The sequence below is a fragment of the Carassius carassius genome, chromosome 5 (genome assembly GCF_963082965.1).
Source record: "Carassius carassius chromosome 5, fCarCar2.1, whole genome shotgun sequence".
NCBI lineage: Eukaryota > Metazoa > Chordata > Actinopteri > Cypriniformes > Cyprinidae > Carassius > Carassius carassius.
Window position 1 is genome coordinate 35,070,074 of NC_081759.1, and position 20,678 is coordinate 35,090,751.

At 35.9% G+C, this 20,678-nt stretch overlaps 1 protein-coding gene across 5 annotated transcripts in view; it reads right to left on the minus strand.

Moving 5' to 3' along the window:
• The window catches only part of trpm3 (transient receptor potential cation channel, subfamily M, member 3), a 116,926-nt gene that overhangs the window by 18,582 nt on the left and 77,666 nt on the right, over nt 1-20,678 (minus strand). For all 5 annotated transcript variants that reach the window (XM_059550916.1, XM_059550912.1, XM_059550911.1 and 2 more), the window contains exons 7-12: nt 13,853-14,027; nt 11,966-12,089; nt 2,978-3,050; nt 1,055-1,155; nt 664-798; nt 77-127 (exon numbers count right to left, since the gene is read on the minus strand). In XM_059550916.1, the coding sequence (XP_059406899.1) occupies nt 77-127; nt 664-798; nt 1,055-1,155; nt 2,978-3,050; nt 11,966-12,089; nt 13,853-14,027 (659 nt within the window). The remainder of the gene's footprint in view (nt 1-76; nt 128-663; nt 799-1,054; nt 1,156-2,977; nt 3,051-11,965; nt 12,090-13,852; nt 14,028-20,678) is intronic.

The window sequence follows — 20,678 nt, forward strand, 5'->3', positions numbered from 1 at the left end:
TGCATACAGATACACACATACACACACACACACACACACACACACACACTCCGCTGCATGCACAGTGAGTTCTTACCTTTTTCACATCTCTGACAAGGTGGAACAAGGTGTTGGATGGACCATGCCTCTATTTAAGGCAAACAGAAACAAGTATAACCTTTAACAATCAGTTACATCTAACCACAAATAGTACTTGAAAAACAAATAAGAACATGTATTGTTGTTATCTAAAAGGGTTTGTTTAATTAAAGGGGTGTGTAAATGATACTGGGGGAACTGCCTTTATGAAGCTAAATCTACCTGCTATCAACTTTAAAATACTATCCATGTAGTATTAAAAATTACATACACACACATGCATTTTACCATTCAAGATACAGTAATATAATTAAATATTATCACAATTTAAAATAACTATTTTTTCTATCGATTTTGTACAATTTTTATTTATTCCTGTAATTGCAAAGTTGCATTACTGCAGTCCCACATGATGAAAGAAATCATTATAATGTGCTATTTTTATGGTTTGAAATAATCCCTTTTAATTTTTTATTATTATTATTTACTTCGATTAATATATTTTAAATTTTTTTTTTTTTACTTTTGAATGTTAGTGTATATATGGTAGAGATTTAAAATCTCTCTCAAATCTGATTACATTACCGTATTATAGAGCTCTTCAAGTCTGGACAGCGTCAGGAAGCGGTGCATGCTCACTCCATTCTCAATCAACAGCTTCACAAAGTCCACTCTGTCCAGCACCAGTGCGTCCAGCATAGACTGCTCTAGAGAGCCCACCTAACCACACACAAACAAAGCTTACAGGTCCAGAACCCACACCACCGGCACACAATAAAACAGACATACAGGTGCACAGCAATGAATCAGTTTCATGAACTTTAATCTGGCTGAAATGCAGATCACCATCACAGCATCTACTGTGTTTAATTAGTGACAGAGTTACACAGAAGTGCTTCTCGTCCCCTCTGTAATCAATATCTCTGTATCTATATCTAAATGAGTTACAGAGTTGGAGTGTGTGGATATTGCCTACAGGCCACTGCTGTCCATAAATGAAGATCTGGCTTCGAGCGATGTCAACTCTGTTCCAGGCCAAAGCCAGGCTCAGCTGATCTGGAGCTGATGCATTGGCCCCTAGACAGGCAAGCAAAAGGGCACATAATTAAGGTTAGTTAATTTGCTTTAACAAAACCATATTTAAAAGCCCTGGGGAATATGTTAATGAGAGCGTACAGTATACAATGATGGATGCATTGTGGTGTGTAACTAAATGCCTATTAACGATTTCTAATCTGACATTCTGATGTCTTCAAAATCATTTGCATGATTTAACCCCCTTAACTCCTATTGATTGACAAGCGCCTCTCACAGCGGAGAATCCTAAGGAATTCCCAGCTCTCACATCATTACAATGCATAGCGTTATGCCTGTTTAAAAAGCTGATTATAAAGATAAATCATAGAGGAAAGCACTCTCCAGGGTCTCTGGCTTTTTGCTCCGCTCCTGCTTCAAGCTAATAAACCTTCCCCCTGAGCAGCAGGACATTTGTCTTTACTTACTCTGGCCTGGGGCTTCTACATTTACTTTTATGAGGGTAATCTTTCCAGATACAGTCTATTAAATAGACACCTCCTTGGGTTGTGTAGGTGTCGCCATGTATTAAACCATATTTGCATAATCTCAGTTAAGTGCTCGAAAATATCCTGCCCGAATCCGTTTATTGGCTGTTAAACCTAAAATACGGACATGGAGGTCTGTAATACTCGGAAATGGCCATGTGGGGCACCTTGTGCTTTGAAGTTCATGATGTATTTAGTAACTATATTAATGCCAGATGAAATAAGTCCTCAGCAACAGGAAAGCAATGTATCAGCAAAGATTGGTCACATAATTATGTATAATTAAGTCTCTGAGGATAAGCTTTAATTGCTGTTTTCTGTTGCTTTGAACTCTAGCAGAGGTTAGCTTTATGTTCCTGCTTTGATTTCACACTACATCATAATAAATCCTGACACGTTCTGTATTTGTCAGATATTCACAAGTGTGTTCAATTAAAAAAAAAAAGTATAAGACTGAGCTAGTGATAAAAGCGTGATATAATATTCCATGATTCCGGCCATTAGCATTTCATATACTTTCTAAATCAGCAATCAAATGATTCACTTAGTTGCTATAAAGACATTTAAGATAGCAATAAGCATGCATTATAAAGTACATGCAAGCATTATGGTAAAATAATATGGCCTAAATGAATCAAAAATACAATACAAATAACAGTTTTTTTTTTTTACTATATACCAACTGATATACATCCCTTATACATTAATTTAGGAAAAAGAAGAGAGCTCCTGTAGGAACTGCAAGAGTAAATCATTCTTTAGATGCGCTGCACAGTACTATGAATTATTGAAAAGCCATGCTGCTGGCTTTCAGAGCAACTCATGGAGCTCTTGAAGAAAAGTCTTCATTGGAATCCCATATTTTGATATAGATTTAAAATTGGGTCTTTAGAAGCACCACCAGTAGAGCTTGCACTTTACTCACTCCTTTCAATGTTAAATGTAATGTTAACCTGACAATTCCAGGCACTAAAAAGTTGGTGGGCAGTAAAATGGAAGTTAATGTGTGATCAGAAATATCTCTGTTCTTTGGATGCAATCGATTTATGAAGACATAACATTATAAGTAAGATGGGGAATGTTTCTTTTAGTTTTATGAATGTTTTGACAGACAGAACCTGGAGGACACTTCTGTGACTCACTTGAGAATTCACATAAAGATGTTTGAGATAGCCCTCGTCATTATTTTACAATATTTAAACCACTATTTATTTTTTCCCCCACAAAAATCTGATAAATATTAAATAATATCCCCACTGCAGACCCCCTGTTGAAAATCCTGATTTAAACTCAAGTTCATAGATACAAATGAGTATCCACAAATGTAGAAATATTACCTTTCAGAAGTGCTGTTAGAATGGCCAGATCAATGTCCTGGTGTCCCTCTGATCCCATCCGAAACACTGTTATCTGAGGAAGAGAGATATTGCATTATTGCTGGCATCACATGTTCGTCACAACTGTTTGAGTATGATAACATGATAAAAGAGAGAAAGAAAAAAAAAACCTTTAGACAAGAGCAAAGAGAAATGACAAGAATAGAGCTAGATGGATTTACAGAAATACACTGCAAGCAACGCCATAACTGGAATTGCAGTTTTGTAATCACTGCAATGTCACACATGAAGGGCACCTTGCAGCACCATATGCATCGTGCGTGTTCAGAATTCCAGAACATATAGCGTACAGGCCATTAATCTAACGCCTGTCATTTGAACAATCCAGCTTTCTTTCAGTAGCCATTTTCCATCTGTGTCTGGTATGGACTAATGAACTTATGTGTGGAAGTGGTAGGATTGGTTCAGCCTAATGTCAATGGTGTTTTCATTTTCATCCCCTCAAGCCACCATGAAATGATGGCACATTTAGGGTGTGTGTGAGCTTGAGGAGGGGTGGCAGCGGAATAAAGAATTGGAGCACTTCAGCAAGCTTAAATATCAGAACATATAATCCTTCAAAATGTCGTATAGTTCAGAACTTATGCATAGAAGTAATGGTAGCACTTTATTTTACAGTCCTGTTCCCCATGTACATACTATGTACTTATTATAGTAATTACAATAACTATGTAATAACTAGGTACTAACCCTAAACCTATCCCTAAACCTAACCCTACCCCATGTACTTACCTTGTATTACCAGAACTTTCTTAGATAAATACACTGTAAATACATTATAAGTACATGTAAGTACACGTACTGTAAAATAAAGTGCACTTGAAGTAATAGTGCTATGCTTAGGTCTTGTGTGGTGAGGTTCTGTGTGCACTATGAAATCTTTTTGCTGCTGAAATTGAAAAGTAAATGTAACATAATTGTATCAAACAAGCACTTCATCTCCTCTACAAAGAGTACGGTGACGGCCAATTACTGAAGAGACAGTTATTGATGATCCTGTGACTATGGAGGTGACCCAACTCTCTCTGTGTGTGTGTGTGTGTGTGTGTGTGTGTGTTTGTTTGTGATTGAGGCATGAGTGATATTGACCTTTACAATATGTCCCTGTACAGTATATATTTCAATTTAACCCTTACTGTTATAATCCTTATTGTTAATAGTTTTTATAATAAATGAAATACATTTTCTATTTGAATGTGTGTGTGTAAACTCCAAACAATCAACCGTAGTTAATTCAATAAATAAATAAACACAATTAAAAAGTTTCATGTTTCCAAACAATGAAAGTCAATGGGGTACAACACAACAAAGTACCCCATTGAAAAAAAATTAATAAAAATAAAGCCAAAAAGGTTAAAAGAGGATAAAAGTGAAGTTTGAAAAGACATGAGGTTGAATAAAACTGTTCCAAACATTTAAAGTCATTGGGTTCAAAAACAACACTGTACCCCCATTGAATAAAATAAATAAATAAATCATGACGAAAAAATAAAATTCAAAATCATGACAGAATTCTCTTTTCTGGATGAACAATGCTTTTAAATTCAACACAAATCACTCAAACACAGCAGGAGAGAGAATCAGACACTGTTAGTTATTCAAAGTTTCAAATCCATATTGAGCACACAGCTGACATATGGGACATGTCTGTGATTTATGAGCATGAAGTAGCTGAATAGGACAGGTCAATAATGTATATTTAAATAATCTCTGTGTGCCTCAGAGGACGTTTTAACAACTTAAGCACCCATCCACCGCTGAAACTTTTAACCAGGGTATTCCTCTACTAATATTGAGCTAAATTTGAAAGGTGGGTCATATTCTGCTGACATAACAACGATCTTTAAATCCACCTTGGCCAGGCTGTCATGTTTCAAATCAACCTCCATTTCATCTGAGTGCCAAAATGACTTTTGCCTCACTGCATTTACTCCAGTTATTGTGTGATTCTAGTGTTTTGAGAGATTGGGCATCACGAACATTAAGACCACCTTTCTAGAATGGACCTCTAAGCACACACTTGCAAGCACAACTTGCTCCATGGATAATGGCATTGCATTTGTCATCCTTATTGCACTTTGTTACCTAGACAACAAAATCTCATATGTCAAACGGCTGATGTTTTCTTCATCTTGGCATTGATCACAGTCTTTCCCCAGACCCTAACAAACTTGCTGCAGTTAAAATAAGTAAATAACTCTGTCCTCCTAGACATCAGGAGCAACAGCCTTGAGGCGGTAAAGATCCACAGTTATTCGTAATACCACGAGTGTATCACCAAATATATCACAGCCATCATTAAGTCTGCATTCAGCGCCCCTGTTGAGGGGCTCATTAGCATCATTAATGGGGAAACAGCCTAGGGAAGAGGTGAGACAGCTTGCAACCTTGTGCTGGAACAACAACCTCTCTATTAATGCTAGTAAAAAGAGATGATTGTTTACTTCAGATGGTCCAGAGCAGTTCATTACTCACAGCGCATCAACAAAGTGGCGGTGGAGATAACAGCAGCCTTGGGTTAATGGGTGTTCGCCATCACCAACAAATTGTCATTGGCCCTGAACACCTCTTCTTTGTTGAAAACAACACAACGTCACCTCAACATTCTAAAGGGGTGTTCACAATGACACTGATTAAATCGCTGGAGGTCACAGTGTCTTTTTGGTTGCTAATAGGATTTCTTCATAGTGGCAACTGTAAGACGTGGTGGATGACGACTTTATTTCCATTGGTAAATCACACAATGTGTTCAAGGCTAAATCAAGGTAAATGTTCTCACAATCTGAAAAGTTTTATTTTTGATTAGTGATTAATTTATTATAAGTGAAAAGATGTTCGATTTGAAAACACAGGCAGAGTGATCTAGATCAATGTGTAAATGAAACAACGGCGTGTTTCAGGTGGAATACACTTCTTTTAATATCTGAACAGATTTTCAAAAACTAGGAACCATACACTTGAAGACTTTATATATCTTTATATATGATAATTATTCACTAATCAAACGAGGAACTGACAATTCTGTATACTACAGTACATATTTCACTGTTGTTTCCTAAAGGAACTATTTATTTTTATCTACTGCCAAGGGATGTGCTAAAAATGCTTACTTTGATAGCAATTTAACTTTGATAGTCTGAAGCTAAAAAAAATTCAATACATCTGTGTCTGTGCCCAAAATAAACAACATGATTTTCTGCCAAATATGCCCAAAATCTGCAGACTGGCTCTGACCTTTGGCATCAACTGCAAATAGTGTATTCCTGTCTTGAATCAGTGCAGAAAAACAAGTTTATACGCAAATGAAACTGATTTGGCAAAATATCTCTGGGTACCAGTAGCATGTATGTGGCCAGTCAACTTTTTTTTATTGTACTATTGGATAATTTCAATAAAATTGTGTTTAAAACTATCAAAACATAGAACTTAATTTGTCTTGCATTAGAAAAGACCAAGAGCTCATCTGAGAAATTCCATTCCAGGTAGGACTAGATCAGTAAAAAAATGTAGGTGGGGGAATAACAAAAACTTTCAGCTGAAAAATTATGAAAATTAATCAGGTTGTTTTGTCGCTGTATACAAAAACTTTAAGGAATATTAAAAGGATATATTCTGTTTTAAATAAAAGTACTGTATATGTATTGGCATTATATTTATTAGCAGCAATGTCACATTAATATAGAGAATAACACCAACAGTTTGCAAACACTAAGGCGGAATGTGCTTATTTTATACAATATCAGTTTAGTTCTTGTTGATTGGAGGGTTTAAAATGGAATTGTGTGGGTCTTATATAAATTATTCACTGATTTTATACATGTACACGTTTTTCCTTGAGTTGAAAATATTTTCTATGGTATCAACAATATTCTGTCGATAGAATTGTAAATATATTCCGGAATATTCCTTTAAGATCTCCCCATCCCCATCCCAGGTGCATCAAACAAAGCATAGGCTACTGACCTGCTGCACAAGTGTCTGTTCTGGCAAATCACCTCAGTCAGAAAAAACCCTTGCAGTGAGTAGTAAAAAATAGCCCTGTCCATCACATACGCTTGTCTTCCTGCTGTTAAAGGTCTTCTCTACACTGAGAAGTGTGAAATTATGGCCCGCGGGAGCTTCAGGGGAAAAAAAGCTAATAAGTTTCTCTCCTGTTATGCACTATTTATAACTCTACACTATATTTACATTTACAGAGATTAAAAAAGAGAGCCTTTTCCCATGTGGCATCAAACCTTCCTGGAAATGTTCAGGTCACACTCAGTTCAAGTCAATACTAAACCTCATCTAAATATCTGCTTTGATACTTCAGTAACCACGGTTTTATTAATCAGTCAAAACATCTGCAAGGAATGGTTTTTAATGAAAATCCAATTGAAATATGATTCATCTGCGTAAAAATGATGGAAGCAATGAATTTGAATGTTAAGGACAGTTGAGATTGTGTGTAATGTTAGTCTGTATTTAATGCTCATTGGAGAACAGGCGAATGCTGTTCACGCTGTATGGTGGATTTCTTCATGCATCAGTGACCTAGACCCATGGGCAAACATTCATCTTCATTTATAAGGGGCGAAATTTCCTTCCTCGACCTCCTCCACTCCACTCGCCCAGTGCTTTCACATCAAGTTAGATCCTACTGCATCGCACTACTCACTGGTCCTCACATCAGCCGGGGGTTCCTCTGTCTGTCAGATGTCCATCCACTTGTTCACCCATATAGTCACTGACCTGTTCGACATGTTGCCGGATGTGACTCCATTTTTCCATCTATCAACATCAGCTGAGAAATATATAATACCCTGAAACAGCACTCTACATTCTTTCAAACTGTGAAAAATAATTACTGTTGTCAAGCAAGTTTCCCAAAATAGTCCTGCCTTTGGTTATTGCCATGGGATGCTAAAACCAAACAGAAAAATCAACCAATGAAAGGCTTACTTGCAGCTGATTATCGCGCGGTTCTCTGAAATACTTGGTTCTGATAGGTCAAAAGCACCAGCCAGCAGTTCGATATTTCCCAGGGCCTACTATGGCAACATGGTGAAATCAAATCGAAATATTTCATTACCCAAAAAACAAAAAACAAAAAAAACCCTCACTTCATGACTTAAATGACGTCACCTTAAGATGACTTTAGTAGTAATATTGTAATATTTGTTAATTGAATACATTGTAGATTTTTTAGTGTATACAAAATTCTAAAAAAGAATTCCAACTCAAATCAAAATTGCATTTTCACGTACTTATTAGTGAGTCACTAATCATTATGGCAAGACAAACCATTTCAGCATAACAGAAGGCCTTTACATAGCTATGACAACATATTTTGACATTTAAAAAACTTTTTACACACCTCAGCAAGAGCTAAAACAGTGAGGTTTCCTAGAAGTGGTTATTGAAATGCTTTGGTTGGAGGGAAAACTAGCAGTGCTAACTCTTCTCTGAGCCATCGGAAACACGAGAAACAAGGAAGATGCTCAAGGAAAACAGAATGAGAGCAATAAATAGACAGAAAGGCTGTCAGTCTGATTAATTGAACCATCCCTCCCTTGGTCGCAGGAACAAAGACATCCACAGTAAGAAAGAGATTAAGAATGGAGTTCAGTCCTGAATAAGAGATGGAATGCCTACTGCAGAGAAGAGCAAAAGACTGACATAATGCTTCTTTTATGTGTCAAGTGCCAATTAATCTCAAACAGGACAGAAATACTGAATTCCTAAAAGTAACCTAATCTAATCTAATACAGCTGTAATAAATTGTAGTTTGCCAAATCTGGAGAGGTGTAGTCAGGTCATGTACTGAGAGGCAAGGGGTTATGGAAGCCTGTCCTGTTGGGTTCAGGTTAAACATCTGCTCAGGTGCTTCAAAGGAAAAGAGATGAATGAAGACACCTCCCTACAGGTCTCATTATCCTGCTCGTGATTCACCACAGAACAAAAGCTCGTCCGAGCGGAACCATTATTCGCTTTTTCTCATATCTCGGCAATTCTTTATTTTTCTTACCTTATTTTTTTTTTTTTTGTTTGTTTTGCTAATTAGGAGCCAAATTACCAGGGTTAAGTTTCTGTTAATTATATTTAAATTCTGTTGAGAAAATATTTGTTATGACAAGGCGATGAGCAATTTTCCCCCTTCAAGAAAGTGGTTTAGATGCAAAAACAAATATATTATAATATTTCTAAAATCTATTATGTGAAACTTTCATAAACTTATGGAGCACGTCTTCAACTTGAGAATGTAAAAGCTATCCCACACATAAATGAAACTGATATGCTCCTCAAGACATATGTTGCACCCAAATGCATTTCTCATCAAATATTGTCAAGTATTTGTCAATAGGATACAGTAATGAGCCACAAAAAAGTGAAGTTAACACTAAGATCCAATTTATCCATCAAACTGGAAATGGAAAATCAAGTCAGCTGCATTGCATTATGGGACATAGCATTTCAATCTGTAAACTGCTGTATAATGCACATTTTGACAAATCTAGTACACACTATGCATAAGAAGCATATGTAGTGTGCACAGTAAACATACAGTACTAGAAATATAATTGTACACAATTATAAACATAGCAACAAAACTCGGGTATCTGATGCATTTTATATTCTACAGTATTTTTTAGGTTACTGTCTTCAAATAAAACTGCTAATATATGTTCATATAATATACATACTGTACATTCACTCAACCTTACTAAATCACAGTTGTAAATTTTAAGCATTTGTTCCAATCATCAAGCATGGAAATTCTCCCACTGGCTTGTCCTTAGAGGAAAGTACAGCAACAGAGAGCAAAAGAGGAGATCAAGCACTGAGCTCAACAATGCATGTATGATGAATGCGAGATGAGTGCTGTGGACTAAAGATGTCTAGCTCCCAAACACAAATGCTGCACTCATCAGACACCCCACTGAGCATAAACGTACATATTTGTGTGAATCAGTGACAGATTATGATGTACACTCTCAGAAGAAAGTTGCAGCTCAGGTACAAAGCTATCAATGGGGCAGTACCATAAGTGCAAAAGCTTTGTATCTTATCTACCCCTAAATTGTACATTCTAACACATAAAAAGGCACGTATTAGTCGAGCGGCAACCTCGCGCTCTCTCTCGTGAAGCCAATAAGGAAGTGACTAAAACTGCAATTCATCGACTCATCCGTTTAAATTATATTAAGCCTTAAAGTTCTGCATAATTAAGGGCGTGACCACTTGAGTGACAGGTGGATTGCCGCTGCTGACAATGCCGTCGCGCTAGGCGGGCGTGGCTTCAGTAATCAGCTCCCGCCCTTTTGCCCATTTTCGATTATCCGGGAGAGTCGCGCGGTGACGCACTGCCAAGATGGCGACGGCCCGCTCTGCACACTTTAGGCTTCAAAACCGCTATTGAGGAGTCTATGGGTGACGTCATGGACACTACGTCCATATTTTTTTACAGTCTATGGTATTACAATTAAAGTACATATCACTATCTGAAGTGTATAACTTTTGAGATGGTACCACTCCACTTACAGTTTTTGCTGAGTGTATGTGTGTTTATTGGTATATTCACACTGGTTTAATGCAAAATCTTCAAACTGTGCTGAGACAAATTACCTATTTTATGTAAATTTCTTTTTATTTGCTTCCCTTTTGGATTTAGCTGCAACTCAAAGGCTTTGTGATCTCACTTTTGAGTCATCAATAAAACATGCTCAAGTGGGTGGCATGTAAACTAAAGCCAATGTGCTGTACTCAAAACCAAGTTCTCACCTTCAACAAAAAAGTTTGCATCTTAACACAATTGCATTGAAGTCAATCCAGCATATAAATACACAGGCTTAAGTAAATGCTCATATGGTGTGTGGGTACAGAGATTCATATCTAAGTTTGAGAAGGTCATCGTAATAATGAGGATTAACACATCTACAGATCATACTTCACAATGGAAATGCATGCATAACACTGAAAAACAGTTAGACACATACAATCAGTTTATTAAAAAATAAAACATATGGTGTGCACATACACAAAAGTACACATGCACAGACAATGAGTGAAACCAGTACAATGACTAAAAGAAGAACGAAAGCATTCATGATAAAAGAACAAACACAAAAATCACTTTGAGGATGTACGATTTAATGATGGAAAAAAACTATATCTGAATATACACACACAACAATGAAATTTAATTTCAATTACATTGACATAAAGTGACAAGTAGAAAAACATTCTGCATGCAAATCATGGCTCTACGAGCCTATATAGATTCTACTCAATCGAGTTAAAAAATATGAAAGCATGCTGAGATTAATATACTGTAGGATATGTTTCTCCTGGCAACACATCAATTGGTTGTTAAAACTCTTTATTGAGTTATTTCAGGACATTCTGTAAGTAATGGCCAACAGGAGAAGGATAAAATGTGAACTGAGAGCTTTTAGATGAGCTAACTGGAAGGTGCACTCTAATTTAAAAATCATACAGATTATGGTGTTGTCAATCTGGTGAATAATTTAACAGAAGAATAGTGGATTCAAAGTTTTTGCTGATAATATCAGTAGTATGTAAGAATAGTTTTACATTCTGTGCATCAGGAAGATGAAGAAAGTGTATGTGTGTGAGAAGCTGATGTGAAGAGATGGTGTCAGGGCCTGAGGAAATGTACTTCATGCGGGCTGCAGAGGTAGTGACATTTATCAGCCCCAAGCTGAAGGGGCCACTTTACACGCATCTCTGACTGTCCGTTAGAATAATGGCATGCTGACATGGAGAGGAATTGTACAGCAGAAAAATCTCTTGGCTTTATCGTGGGTTCACCCAAGGAACACAAGGAACTCTTAAATATGGCAAAAAGGCTCTAGAGGAATGTCTTTAAATCTGTCAGATCAGGGTGGTTTAATCATTACGACTTTCACAGTCACTCTACACACTCACCAGTTCTTTCTTCTTCATGCACTCCATCAGGATGATGAAGAGATGCTGGGCCTGCGTGCGGCTGTATGTAAACGTCTTCTGAATGGTGACTAGTAGCTGGTCTCTCAAAGATTCATTTATGATTCTAACATGTAGTCAGAGAGAAAGATGAGACTGGGATATCACAGCAAATCATTTGTGCGATGAAAACATTTCAACAGAGCACAACAGCAGGTCTCTGGAAGGAAAAATCCCATTCTCCATACAAACAGCTTTTTAATGATTCAAATCACAATTAGAACAAAATCACAAAAGACCCACCATAGCTCACGTTGAACAACTTTCTTTTTCTTTTTTTTTTTAAATGAAATGTCTAAAATAAATAAATAAATAAAATGTTTCTAAATTCTCTATAAATAACTACGCTACCCTTAATTCTGAAGAGAAACTGTCTTTGGAGATTCTTGAAATTAGAAGAGCAGCTAAATAGCTCAGCAGTAACCTCACGATATTCTTCAAATGTCATAGGTTGGCCTTTTTGTATATTTTCAAATATTTGTCTCTGTTTAAATGTTTTACAGTAACTGTAAAAAAAAAAAAAAATAAAAAAAAATAAAAATAAATAAATATATATATATATATATATATATATATATATATATATATATATATATATATATACAGTACAGACCAAAAGTTTGGAAACATTACTATTTTTAATGTTTTTGAAAGTAGTTTCTTCTGCTCATCAAACCTGCATTTATTTGATCAAAAATACAGAAAAAAACTGTAATATTGTGAAATATTATTACAACTTAAAATAATAGTTTTCTATTTGAATATACTTAAAAAAAAAAAAAATTATTCCTGTGATGCAAAGCTGAATTTTCAGCATCATTACTCCAGCCTTCAGTGTCACATGTAACATCCAGTCTATCACATGATCATTTAGAAATCATTCTAATATTCTGATTTATTATGAGTGTTGGAAACAGTTCTGCTGTCTAATATATTTGATGAATAAAAGGTAAAAAAGAAATGCATTTATTCAAAAAAAAAAATTCTAATAATATATTTTCTTTACTATCACTTTTTATCAATTTAACACATCCTTGCTGAATAAAAGTATTGATTTTATAAAAAAAAAAAGAAAGAAAAAAAAATTACTGACCCCAAATTACTGACCAGTAGTGTATATTGTTATTACAAAATATTTATATTTTTTACTTTTTATTCATCAAAGTATCCTAAAAAGTATCACATGTTCTGAAAAAATATTAAGCAGCAGAACTGTTTCCAACTTTGATAATGAATCATCATATTAGAATGATTTCTAAAGGATCGTGTGATAATGATCCTAAAAATTCAGCTTTGCATCACAGAAATAAATGATAATTTAAACTATAATACATTTAAAAACAATTATTTTAAATTGTAATAATATATAACAATATTACATTTTTTTCTGTATTTTTGATCAAATAAATGCAGGCTTGATGAGCAGAAGAAACTTCTTTCAAAAACATTAAAAATAGTAATGTTTCCAAACTTTTGGTCTGTGCTGTGTATATATATATATATATATATATATATATATATATATATATATATTATAAAATCATCGGCTATACGTCAATAGTTCCATATTATAGAAACAAAAATTAAAATTGAGTAGTTCATTTGTTCAGTTTAGTTAATTAGAAAAACAATGATTCAATTAAGAGCTGGTAGTTTTGGTTCATGTCTTAGAAGTGCTTATGGAGAAAATAAATGGGGAAAAAACTGCTGAAGAAGTGGGTGCTTACTGTTGTGCTCTATTCTGTGCGACAGTTCAATCTTCATCTATATGTAAATGAAAAATCATATCTTCTTGTACTGTTACAGTGGAGAGAGATAAAGCTCACATACCCGCCCTCCTCTGAATATTTATGCCCAAAGGCCAGGATGTCAGAGGCACGACCGCTGCCGTCACACACCACCACGGGCACAGGGGGAGTGTCTCTCAGGTACTCAAGCACGATAGAGATCACATTAGGACCCCCCTCCACTATCAGAGCCACCACTGGAACACCCTGTCCAATCCCTGCGGAGAAAACAGACATGTGAGCGAGAAAGGGTGTATGTGTGCGACCACAGGGCTGCTTGTTACAAGGAAAACCAATCAAAAAGATTAAAGATGAAGTGTGCGCTTCTTCTCCTCTCCCAGATTAATGTGCAGATACAACTAAAGGTAAGCAATTCATATAGAGTGTAAACACTGTGCTTATGTGGAGCTTTGTTTGTTTGAGCAGTCTGATATTTGTGTCTGACTTAACCAGTGGTGAGCATTTTACATAATACCTATAATAAGCTATTTACAAGGACTTTATAGGTTTAAAGACAAGCAGAGTGGAAAGAGCAAAAGGGGTGCTGGGATTGTTTGGAAAAGAAATTATTACACACTTCACATTTAAAGGGTTAGTTCACCCAAAAATGAAAATTCTGTTTTCATTTATTCAGCATTATGTTGTTCCAAACCTTTAAATTATTTATTTTTCTTCTGTGGAACACAACAGAAGTTATTATGAAGAATATTTCAGCTGTTTTTGTTCTTGTAATGTAATCTAGCGGGGTCTTTTTTTTAGGGGGGGGGGGGGTAAACAAAGAATGTATGTGTGTATATGTAAAGTAGGAATTTTAGCATGAACTAAAGGTAAAGGAAAAGCATATAAAATAAAAGTTAGAGTCATTTCAGCATTTAGAGGAACACATTATTCTGCTGAATGGCTGTTGTGACTGACCATTTAGACATCCCTATCGTAACCCAATTGTGTCTGTCAACATAACTCCCGACATCCACTTAACCACAATGAAGAGAACATATTCCTCATGAGACACTCCACAGAAAGAAGAAGTGCTTCCATTTTCTAATGCAAAACAGCAGAGCATCGTGACGCATTTGTTCATCACAAGATGACGCATTCTCGTGTCTACTATTTTAGCATTAAAACACGGTTGCTGCCCATTAAATGACATCACTTTTCAATTTTAAACTTAAATCAAACAGACTTATTGCATGAAATTATGAGTAATAAAGAATATTTATGCCACAGCATTTACACTCTGCTTACATATGAAAGAAACTCTCTCACTGGTGATGCTGTAAATGATAAGAACAGTGTCTCAGGTCAGGCAGGGATTGTAGGTGAGGGGAGTGAACGACCAGCCCTCTCTTCCACCCACAAAACCAAGACTGAGGGGAGACCCTTGAGCAAGACACCGAACCCTCAACTGCTCCCCAGGTGACGCAGCATTGGCTGCCCACTGCTCCGGGTGTGTGTTCACTACTGTATGTGTGCACTTGCATGGGTTGAATTCCAAGTATGGGTCATCATAGTTGGCCACTCCTCGCCATAGCCTCACTTCACCTGAAACTGTTCTTTTACATAATTTCAGAGTACACTGTGTTTTTAGAGCACATTGAAACGCAAATTTTATTTTACCGTGTAAGTACACACTGAACAATCAGATCGTTTCTGCATTCATTAATCAGCTGCAATTTTCAGCTCTTGGTTTAATTAACAGGTGTGCATGCAGTGGGAGAGGACCTGTGAGAGAGCAGCTGAACTACTTCTGCACTCTGACTCTTTTCTTACAACCTGAGTACAAGTTATGATGTTGTGACTATAATTCAAAAAGCATGTTGCACTACGATCCTCCTACCATTGCTTAAATTATGCAAAGTGAGATAAAGAAAGATGGAAGGAGGGAAACGAAAGAAAGAGAGAGAGAGACAGACAGAGAGGTACACCAGATCCACATGTGCTGTCATCATTGTGCCTAAAATGGGTACAGTTACATAAAGTGTCTATTTTTAGTAGCACACTGACTTCAAAGGGAACTGCTGCTCAGCTGGTGTAGAAATCAGAAACAGTGGGATTTACTTCTTCATTCCAAACCTCTTCCTCCCACTAGTATCACCCCACGTCTCTTGTTTTCTCTCTTTATCATTATCTGTTTTATTGAGGCAATATTTATTGATCATGAGCCTTTCTGCCATGATATTTATGGGCTTCCAGGAATGCTCGGTTGTTTCCTCTAACACACACACACACAGGCAGTTTGCTCACATTCAGCATGGCTGGCACTCTGTCTAGACTCTTATGTTACAACAGGATAAGACATATATTATTCATCTGCCATCTATTTATGTGCTCAAATTTTAAAAGTCATTGACAAGATCTTTTTAAAATGTTTTATGATATACAATATCTTTCATGATGTTTCTTAGTCATACTATTCTCTACATGTCATTTTAAACCATGAATTTACGTATTTGTACAGCACTTCTTGGCATTTTTATTCTAGCAACCTAGTGTTAATATATTCTGTGATACTCCTGCTGTAAACACCAGCTCAGACCATGCAGCATGGATTGCGATGCTGGTCCAGGCTGGTTTATGTTGGTTTGATGGTGGTCTAACTAGTGGACTAATATAGTCATGTTGTTTACCAGAACAATGCTGGCCATCTTTATTGGGATGTGCCCAGAGCCAAATATCTGATTCAGAACAACACAAATAAAGACTTCAAAGACCAGTGAGAGCAATTCCTTTGAAAATCAAAGTGAACACCTGCACAGTAAACAGTCACATTGTTGTCATTATATTAAAATTCAAATTGTCTTTAGTTTAAGTTTAAATTTTCTAAATGAAAAGTTTTGTTAATATCAAGGTTCAAGCCCCACCCACATCTGAATACAGGTACAGAATGCAGAAACAGATCAATTAGTTAGTGCAACACATACAGTCTTCATTCCACAGCCCTAATCTTTATGATGATACTGGTTGTCCAAGAATATCTTTTAAACTGGTAAAAAAAAAAGCCTGGTGGGAAAACCAATATCCAAAACATAACATTTAGTCTTTTCAGCAGGGATACACTGTAACCACGGGCACTGAAGCAGATCCTAGGACAAGTTCATTGGGGGACAAAAGTAATATGGGCCAAAGGTTTCCAATTTGGGTGTGAAGACCAATAAACCATGCTGTCACAAGTCTCAAAGAGAGAGAGAAAGAGCAGTCAAAAGAGAAAATTAAAAGATTAAAAAGCAGATGAGTGTTTTCTTGTGCTATTTAATTATAATCTCATTCAAACCTAACCTTTATTTCCAACAAGCCTCAGCAGGTTCCAAAGAGCCTTTGAAAACAATCTAGGTGGGCAGGGGTGACAGTGTTTGTTCTAACGGCTAATATCTTCATCTGCCAACTACATCGGTGGCCAGAGACAGTAAACAACTCAAAGGAAAGTCCGTTTTTGAATCTCAGTACAGTCATTTGCCATTTAATCAGAGAATGTCATACGTCAAATGACGCCCAGCAGCAAGTCAAATGACTTCTTAAAGCTTCTATTAACATTATCAAAAAGACCATCTATTAAAAAAGAAGAAATAATAAAGTTTGTTATCTCTCATTAAGATCAGATCCATTCAGAAGCATGATGATGATGATGCTGCAAATAACTGGAGGGTTTTAGTAGTTAAACACAAACACAATGACATAAAAGACTGTAAACAAGATTTTAAAAGTTAGACTTGTTCAGTTCTGTACCGATCGCCCTGCCAAGCACTTGATGGTTCCGCTGCTATGTTTCAGACACCCACAGTGATGAGTCCAGCGCCTCCAGCGAACTCCATAACCTCTTCACATTTACCAATTGACCTATGGCACCACCACGAGAGACCACACAAGCCCCTGTGCTCCGGGAGAGGAGGTGAGGGTGTTACAGAGACAGGGACGGGTTGATTTGTATGCCCCATCATGCCAAGCATGTAGATGGAAGATGGAAACAACGGACAGTTCATTCTGTCACTCTCAATCTATTTCATTTACACCTTGTGTGAACAATCCTATCCCTTGCCTGGCAATGACAAATGCGGTTCATTTATTTATTTAAGAGATTAAACACAACAGCTAGACACAAGATCCATGTCCAAAACTGGAATGATGTGTGATTGTGAATATAACTGCCAAACAAACAATGATCAAGTTGAAATCATGTTGAATAGTGACTTAAATATCAAAGTGTTTGTGACACAAATATTCATTTGGCTTTAGAAAGCTTTATGCTCACCAAGGCTGCACTGGATCAAAAATATAATTGTGAACTATTATTACAATCCAATATATCTGTTTTCTATTTTAATTTATTTAAAAATAATTCTTTAATTAATTTATTCCTGTGATGGCAAAGCTGATCACACAATGCTTCAGAAAACATTCTAACATGCCTATTTAATGCTCAAGAAATATTATTATTATTATTATCATCATCATCAATACTGAACACAGTTGTGCTGCTTAAGATGTTTGTGGAAATTTTGATTATTATTAATTTGTGAAATTGTGAACAGTATTAATATCTTATGTCACTTTTGATCAGCTGTATTCCTCCTTTGCTGAATAAAAGTCTTTCTTTCTTTCTTTCAAAAAAAAAAACTGACCCAAACTTTTGAATGCAATTCATATGGATCAAACCTTAAGGTTTTTTTTTTTTTTTTTTTTACATAATGTTGCTGTGAAAAAGATTTTTAAAAATGGATGTTTGGACTGACATGTGGATGAGAGAACTGACTTTTATTTGCTGATAAATATTTCAAGGAATATTCTAGATTTATAAAAGTTTGTGGCATTGACAGACAATATTTTTCATTCTTCCTTTAGTTGGTACAAACATATATATATATTTTTTAATAAATAAATAAAGTGATGCACGATGAAAAGGAAAAAGTACATCAGAGGGTTTAAAACAGAAATGTGTAAGCTTGTTTTTTTGTAAAAGCAATAACATTAATTATTCAGTTTAAAAAGTTTATTTTATCTCTGCTATTGTTTAAATAGTCATTTTGTGGTGAGATTATGTTTTTATGAGGATGAACCTCTGGTTATGCATTATTGATATAATTCTTGTAAGCGGATTTTACTTTATCTAAACAGTTTCTATGAAAAGGTTAGTAATTGAGTCTAATACACTCAGGCTAAAAGTTACTGTAGAGTTTTAAACTAGTTATATATTTTCTGTATACTTGCCCCACAGGGATTTGCATTACAAGCGCAACGGCTATTGTACATGCATTTTCCTGTTTTTACAAACGGGTTGAAAATATCTTGTGCAAATCGAAAAGATTTTTATCAACAGCTTCCTTGAATTTTTCTTTAAGAAAGTAAAGCACTCAATCATATAAACCTTTTAGAGGGTGGGAAAAAACTCGCTCAGCACCCTTCCTGCCTGGTCAATACAGCAGCTACTGCTCCATTATGCTAATGTGATGAGACCCGCAGAGACCAGCAGCATGGAACAAAATCCAGAAATAAACAACCAAAGTAAAAAGACCAGCTCATCATCTCATCACTTGGAGACCCAGTTAGTGCAAGGGAAAGCTAAAACAGGTTTCTAGGCTAGCAACACCATCAGCCACACGTGACTTTTAATCAGGGTGTGAATATGACTGACTAAAGCATTGAATAAAAGGTGAAATTCATTCAAAATGAATAAAAAAAACTGAGAATATAAATTTACATGTTCATGAAATTATGGCTATGCACTCGAAGGGAAAAATTCATCAGGGCGATGATGCATCAATCAGTATATTATTAAGGTAAATAACTGAAAATTAAGTTCTTCTAGAATAAAATTTGTATAATTTTATATTTTATATTTTTTAGATAAGGGATAAGGTGATCCAACTGTTAACTAATTTTTTGCAGAATATATAAAATGCATCTATTTTTTTTTTTATAGAAAAAATTAAAGGCATCAAATTTAAAATATTAACCCCTAATCAATAAAATCCCAGTCAAAGAGATGCACCTGAATTGCATCTAACATTTTATGTATACACTATGAGTTATAAGTTTTATATACATTTTTTTATTTAAGAGATGATATTATAGCCTACAGGTTATTACGAATAAATAAGAAGAAGCTTGAAATATATCTAATTCCCAGAATTCTGAAATAACTCTGAGTGGGGTTACTTAAAGCAACTATCTTTAACTTTTAAAATTAAAATCTGCAAGAACCAGCCTGCAAGATGGAGAATGGTGTGGTATGGTTTGCATATTGCTACTTTATTTGCATAAATCCTTGAGCGAATCAGTAGCTAAATTAGTTGCTATACCAATAAACAACACCATCAGTGGCCTGTTCAGTAGTCTGCAATTTCTCAACATCCATCCTAAATCACAATGGATGCTTTATTCTATTCCCCATGTGAACTGGGGATTAACCGCTGATTCCAATCAAACTGCATCTAATTGTGCACAACTGAATTGATTCTCACATCCCATCTTATCCTGCAAGGAATTCTTCATTGCATCTTGTGCATGCTAGTCTTTCCCTCATCTGTGAAACACTTAAAAAGCCCTCCTCATTAGCCCAACAACAGCCAGTGCAGCTCTGTAATTCATTTTAATCCAGTACAACAGCAGTGCTTGTCAGACTTTGAATATGTAAGATGGCCTGCAGCCTGCAGCAATTCTTCCAAAACAAAGAGATTTGATTTCATGTTTGAGGGTCTCTGTAGCTCTGTGAGCCTCATGGTGATGGCTCAGAGTGTTATTGATGTTCTTCTAGTGTTAGAAAGGACAGGTAATAAAATAAAGAAATGAGCTCTGCCCAAAGCCAGAGCAAACACCACCATCACACAGCTGATGCAACAGAGAGAGAGCTGTAGGCTGAGATACGGCTCAGATAT